We start from the raw sequence: 7,086 nt of genomic DNA, 5'->3' as shown, positions 1-7,086 counted from the left end.
GAGAGAGAGAGAGAGAGATCTGCTCCAAAGCACTCAGCTTGTTGAACACGGGACCGGGCCCCTGAATCGCGACGTCGTCACGGTTCAAAAGGCTCAGCGGAAAGCCCCGTGGTAGGCTCAGCGCCTGCGGGCGCGCGCTGGCCCAGCGCCGGCTTACCTTGACACCGTAGTTGGACTCCTCGTAGATGATGGAGACGTAGGTCCAGCCGAGTCGCTTTACGATTTCTACCATGGCCTTCACCTGGAACTCGTCCGACGGTATGGTGCGCGAGAAGTACTCGAACCGCTGCTTGCTGCTCAGCTCCGGAGAGGTGGAGAAGAAGGACACCTGAGGCGGAGCGGGCGCGCCCAGTTACCCCAGCCCGTGACGTCACCGGGACACGTTCAGAGAGGAACCGGCTCAGTGCATCCGGGATATGCAGGCATTGAAATTAGCAGACTTAAACTCCAACAAATCTTGAGCAATTGAAATATTTTCACTTCGGCGTTTTGCCTTCTCCGGAGACGCCCGGCCCTTGAGGACTCTACGGACCGAAGCGCCGGCATAACTGACAAATGGAAGTACTGCTTCCCGCGGACACGCCTGCCCAATGCCCCATGACTCGGCCAAAACTTTCCAGAGATACCGTTGCAGAGGACCAAACTCTCGATGGTCCCGATCGTGGCGTTGTGTTAGAGCTTCTCGGTTCGCAGTGAATGGCAGACACACAGGGACTTTACCAGCTGAGGCGGCCGGGCGGTGATAGCGGGTGGCTGGTACGTCGGAGTCTGTGGAGATGTCTCGCTGACATTCAGCGACAAAACTGACCCACCGCCCGCACCATGTGAAGACAAGGCTGGTATTGTATATGTATAGCCAGTGCAGGGGTTTGATTCCACGACACGCGGACAATTCGTGCGATTGCTTTGATAAAGCCAAAGCCTCACGAAAAAAGACGATAGTAATGCATCCACCAAGGACTCTGGACCATTCCCCGCGTATTGAAATGGAAGCAATTCTTGGGCGGGCCTGTCTCCCCAAACATTTAAAGGTGGCAATTATTTCCTATGTGCCAGAAACGTGACCAGAAGAATCGTTGCACAAGCGGAGTTGTGCTTGTGCAGTAGATCTTGGATCTTTGTAGATCCCCAAGACAGACTATGCGATGTGTTGATGGACGGTTTTTGGTACATGCGGACACATTTTGCTGCACATTAACCGTTACTAAGTTCGGTCATGTTATTCAACTGTCATAGCAGGAAGTGCTTTTGCTCCAACTACCACCTTTCATCACGTACAAGCTATTTACTATTGTCAGTTTCTGTCCGGTGGACAGGCTTGGCCTTTCAAGTCACGATTTCGCTCTATAAATCAACAGCAATCTAATCATCCTTTGTTGGACGTTCGTTCTATTGGCTACTGGAAAAATTGTCAAGAAACCCTCTTATTAATTTCCTTTAGCTGCCTTGTGTCGTCGGCACGAAATGGGCTTCGCTGCACGCTTGGGTGCGCATCGCCTCTCTGAGTGATATTTGTCTATTGTTGATAGGTGGAATGGAAGTAAAAATGCATGTAGTAGGCGAAATATTTCAATGCTACTTTAATGTTATACCTCTGGCGATCTTCGCAGCCTTGAGTATCCAGGTGGTGAACAATGGCGATTTTATCCACATCATTCGCGTTGTGCATATTTGGAGTGCGACCATATGCTTCTTTCGTTTATTTTCAACGATTCACAAAGCATGCTACCACCTGGGCAAAAAAACCTATGTCAGTGAACTATTGAGCTACGCGATGACAGGCACAATAGAGCACGACCCATCGATAAAACTGTCGTATCGATTCACTGAGCTCGACGTGAGGTTCAAAGACGATGCAGCCTACATGAGATAACTCTGAGCTATTGTCATATTCAGCGAAAAGTCCGCGGCAAGACTATTCTTACAGTAGATCCTTTTAAGCCTCAGGCGTCGGACCATTTTTCACACATCCGTTAGTGTCATGACGGATTTCAAGCCTTGAAGTGCCCCGGCACTTTTACTGGTGATTAGAGGGAGCATTTCTGTCTGGTAATTACTCACATAACCAGCGCCACAGGCTGAAAAAGTCCAAATACGAGCTATGCTGTTGTCTGACCTCGCAGGCGACGGTTACTGTTTGACATCGGCCCGTATACCGGCCATGTCCGGTTGCTGCTGGCCGCGCTGCCGGGTCCTGTGACCGACTCCTGGGCCCGCGAGCGGCGACGGTCCGGACGGTTTACAGGTGGGGCAATAACCGCTCAGCTACCACCGCCGCAGGCACACATGGCGGCTACTGCTGCCCGTGCTGCCGGGTCCTGTGACCTGACTCCTGGGCCCGCGAGCGGCGACGGTCCGGACGGTTTACAGGTGGGGCGTAACCTCCTCAGGGTTCAGCTACCACCGCCGCAGGCACACGTGGCAGCTACTGCTGGCCGTGCTGCCGGGACCTGTGACCGGCTTCTGGACCCGCGAGCGGTGGCCTGTGCTTACGGCCCCGACCACTGAACCCTGCATGGCAACCCCTGCATTTTCGCCCAGTGCCAGTCGCTCTTGCACCTTTGTGGCCTTCCAAAGACATGCACAGAAGTTCGCATGCATACAAATATTCGTTGTTTGCATGCATAAACAGGTAGGAAACACTTGTGTCACGCTCAACTTAGCTGTATTTGTGGGACGACACCTGGTCTTTCACATGGACCCCTATGCCGTCTTAATTGCATGTGTTTCGACTTATATAGATACTTGCATATGACCTCAAAGTCACCGTGAGCATGGAATTTAGTATTCAAATCCCGATATGTCTCCGAGGCGTACAGTGACCATGCCAAGATGTGTCCTACCCAACGGAAATGAACACCCGCCCAAAGAGAGGAGGTGCCTTAAATAACTTGGTAACCACTAAACATATAGAACAGGTAAGTAGTTACCAAAGTTATAGTTGGCACCAAGGTGGGTACCGAAATACTGCATCCGTAATGCCATGTTTTTTCAACTCACTTAGCTAATGGAATTTGCATGTAAGCGATTCTTATCTTTCAAAGGTCAAGCAAGATCGTAAACTTGAATCATTAAAGCTTGTAAACGCCATCATAATCCTGCCATGTTCTGTGATTGCAGTTGCATGAGTCCTCTTCGCGTAAACATGATCAGACAAGGACCCAATGCGTGACCAAATCTAAAAAGATCGAAAGATAAAATGGGCATGAGTGGAGCCTGTGGTTGGTTTGGTTGTGGTTGGTCCGGGCCGTCAAGCTGGCCGTAACTTTCTGCTCCGGGGGCGTTCTTGTTTTATGTTCATGTGACCACTCGTGGGTTGACGTTTGCGGGACTTTATGGCTGGGTTCCACGGGACCAAATACACAAGCGTATGATGACAAACTTATACGTGATGACGAAACAAAAAATCATCCTGTGCAAAGTTAACCAGATATTTTGATAATGCTCAGGTCAAAGGAGGAGTTTCGCCCCTGTTAAAGGGAGTGTTCCACATTCTTATGGGGTTTTGAACTGAAGTAGCATTTTAAAAACGTTTCGGTGTTGTTCACAGCCCTGCTCTTCTTAAGGCCTAAGCCCCTCCTGTTTCCGAGCCAAATGCCCGGGAAATGGGGGGGGGGGGGGGGGAGTATTTCGGGGCGAGTATTTCAAAGTCCCTTTGACGTTTACGACGTCAGAACGTCATTCAAATCCTGCCATTCCATAAGCCTTGCGGCGATCAGCGTCAATAAAAACATAATTGATGAGGCGTTATTATCTGGTGTTTGTGATCACGATTTCCAGATATAATGGCCGTTAACTGACTCTCAAACAGTGTTGTGTAAGGTACGATGACGTATTCAAACCATGACGTATTGAGCAGCACATTTACTTAACTGAGAGCTGTGCTGTCTAGAGCACTCATTTTCACATAAAAAGCATACCAATAGTTATTGTGAAATATTTCGTTTAATGCTATTGTCCGTGTAATCGGAATGAGGTGTCTGTGGAATGTAGCGAGACCAAAATCAGGTACCAGTAGAGTACAAGCCTCGATGAAAAAGGCTTTTGTGTTAAGTATCGCCAGTGTGTTTTACTCTGCTCTCGCGTAGTTTTCAAGTATCATCCATCTTAAACATTTCATTAGACTAAATCTGAATCCCCTTTATTGCGTAGTTATAACGTGGATGGAAATATTCGATTTCATCAGCAAGTGCGGCCTGACAAAGGCCATGCGCAAATAATGTAAATCCTATCTACCCGTTTTTCTACCTTTTCTTTATCTACCGAAATCAACGTAATGCGCAACGATACAAAACATATGTAGCCCCCAGATTGACATCAGAGGTAGCTCATTATCCGACCAAGAAAGGTGATCACCGCTTATGTCTTTTCCTGTTTACACCACTTTTCAGAGAAGTGACAACTCACGGCGCGTGGTAACTGCCGGTAGTAGGATTATACATTATGCGCTTCAATAGGTGTTTCAGCTCATAGTAAAAATTTTGTGACTGGACAATTTACTCATCAACACGCGCCCGGGTGGCCGGTTAATACCTTCGCTAGAGTGAGGGTTCAGTTCGACCTACTGAGATCTCCAAAAAACCAAGAAAGTTAGATATATGAAACTCACAGGGTGGGTTAGCCTGGGTGTGAACTCACTTGTGTATAAATTTAAGGTTCCTAGGTTATGATCTTGAGGTTAGATTGGGTCAAATAAGGTTAAACCCCAGATTGCTGCCCAGAGTGCCTCAGACCTCCTCATGCAGCGGTCGTGAGCTTAGAGAACTGTTCTAAACAAAAAGTCGCTAGTTTTCATCTAAGTTCAGTGAACTTCATTGGCCTTTAGAAGGTCAAGGTTACCAAAAACATAAAAATTGTTTCTATATTGACCTGTGAACTACAATATGCCGTATGTTCCTAAACACAAACAAACACAAACCAAGGTCAACATTTGAAATGTTGACCTCGGTCATGTTATGTCAAGAGCATACTCTGATCCTTTAGAACTTCATGGAACATGTTTGTCGAGGTCCATGGAATTCATAAATTCAAAATGATTGCCAGAAGCTACCACATAAAGTAAGTTTTTGAGTAAAAACCAGATTAGTTTTGACCTCGGTCTGACCTTCATACCTGACCCCAGATCAGTGGACTTTTGTTGCAGTGCTAAATGCAATAGTTGTATTGCCTAAGAAACTATCTCAGAGATGTACGGCTTCGTCTAACACTCTGTCGTCGTATCAGATTGAACAATTTCCCTAGACATGGCCTTGGCTAACAACGACGGCCTGTATTTGACCTGCCGTAGGTCAGCGACCTTTCAAGGTGAATCTGATTTTTCTATAAGCAGATCTGCAATGCAACTACCTATAGCTATGCAAGACTTGGCACGGCTACAACGCGCCTTTAGAAGCTAATTCCGGAAAAACCTTCGGAGGGGGTCATCAATCAACCCCACTTGAGCTTTTTTAAAATATGATCCGAGCCCTTTGAATGCATGGATTTCTGGGACCAGAGCTCACGCTTGTCGTGTGAGCCCTGACCCCACCATCCGATTGCGCAATTCCAGGCAACGGCAGGATTTCGTGGTGAAAGCTTAACGTGCCGCAATGCTCGACACGGTCCGTCCTGCTCTCTGACGTCAGCTGACCTTTAGCGCGACCGCTGCCACCGGCCGCAGGCATAGCGAGCGTCTAAAGCGACGCGGATCCATCCCGCCACGGGTAGGTGGATCGGAAGGCAGGCGCCCTAGCCAACTGAGCCACCGGCATTGGCGACGCTCCTGGGGAGCTCCTGTTAACCCAGACCGAAAGCTCGGGGCATTTCTAGAACGGAAAGATGGTGACGAACGCGTCAGCGCTGCCGAATTACCCTCTGGGTCTTACGAAGAGAAGCACATCGGCAAGAACCTTTTGTCTTATTTACGGCAATGCCCGTTTGAAGTTCAAATCGTGGCCATGGGAGGTCATTCATTGACCTGGAATCAGAAAGCAGATATGCTTAGGTAGCTTAGGCAAGGAGCAGCGCACTGCTTTTTCTCGACTCCGTCCTAGTTCAAACGTTTAAAGGAGACGGGAGCTTGCCAGGGCCCTGGCCGGATGAAGGTCTAGAAACGGCTCCATCGCGAAAGGGTCAAACCAGGGTACACTATTTGCATTAAATCTGTAATACCAGTGCAGTTTCGATCACACGCAGACCCCGAAAAGCATTCACGGGTATTCATGCAGTCCATGCAGTCCACTGGCGCGCTGCTCTAAAGAAGCAATATCTCGAGGAGCCGAGACAATTTAATTTCAATAATCTCAATAATGGACCTCATAAGACCTCAGTTCACCATCAAAAGGTCATTGCTCGCGCCGAAAGCGCGGCGTCGGGACGGCGGCGGCCGCTTATGACCCCGGCCGGGTACGTGAGCCGGCCATTGATGGCTGCACGGGGGCCGCCGCTGCACGGCCGGGGGCCGCAGCCCGCCGCTCGCGACGCACGCCAGGCGCGTGGCGAGGCGCGCTCGACGCGAAGATTGCGCGCCCGTGCCGGCCCGGCCGCCGATTCCACTAGCGGCCACCGCCCGCGGGCCGGCCGAGCTGACCGCGGTGCCGCGGCGCTGGAGGCGCAGCTGTACGACTCGAACGGGCTGAGCAGCGCGGCCGAAGTGGCGTCATCAGCGGACGACCGACGGCAAAGTTGGCAGTGCGCGTCCGCGGCTGCAGGCGACTGAACGACGACCGCAGCGGTATCCGGCCGGCCATCCCACACCGTTACCGGCCGGCGGCTGCCCGAGCGGCTCTGCGGTGTGCGCTGGCCGGGGTCACGGCGACCGCCAGCGGCCGTGGAGACCAGCACTGGCATCGGAGTCACCGCCGCGGGAGAGCGGTACGCCAACGACCACCAAGAAAACCTTCAACAATGGCGCACGTAATCTGCCAGCGGTGTATCCGAAAACTCCTATCTCTGCTCAGGCGGATCGGTTAAAGCGACATCTTTCAGCAGTTGGCATCATTCCTGTTGACATAAGCCTGTTCTTTGAAGCATTATTCTTTTGAACGGCAGTCCCTAAGCTGGTAGCAGTTTCATCAGTTATGTGACGGGAGATCCGCCCTGGTGGCG

General features: G+C 50.5%; 1 protein-coding gene across 1 annotated transcript in view; it reads right to left on the bottom strand.

Moving 5' to 3' along the window:
- LOC119110451 (metabotropic glutamate receptor) overlaps positions 1-7,086 on the bottom strand; it is a gene marked incomplete in the record, with an annotated part of 78,184 nt that overhangs the window by 46,296 nt on the left and 24,802 nt on the right. Inside the window, 1 exon segment of the mRNA XM_037234282.1 lies at positions 158-328. Within this exon segment, the coding sequence (XP_037090177.1) occupies positions 158-328 (171 nt within the window).

Source organism: Pollicipes pollicipes, unplaced genomic scaffold (assembly GCF_011947565.3).
Source record: "Pollicipes pollicipes isolate AB1234 unplaced genomic scaffold, Ppol_2.1 Scaffold_7231;HRSCAF=8579_pilon_pilon_pilon, whole genome shotgun sequence".
Classification (NCBI taxonomy): Eukaryota; Metazoa; Arthropoda; class Thecostraca; order Pollicipedomorpha; family Pollicipedidae; genus Pollicipes; species Pollicipes pollicipes.
The sequence above is the reverse complement of the archived record's forward strand: the minus strand, read 5'-3'. Positions and strand labels throughout refer to the sequence as shown.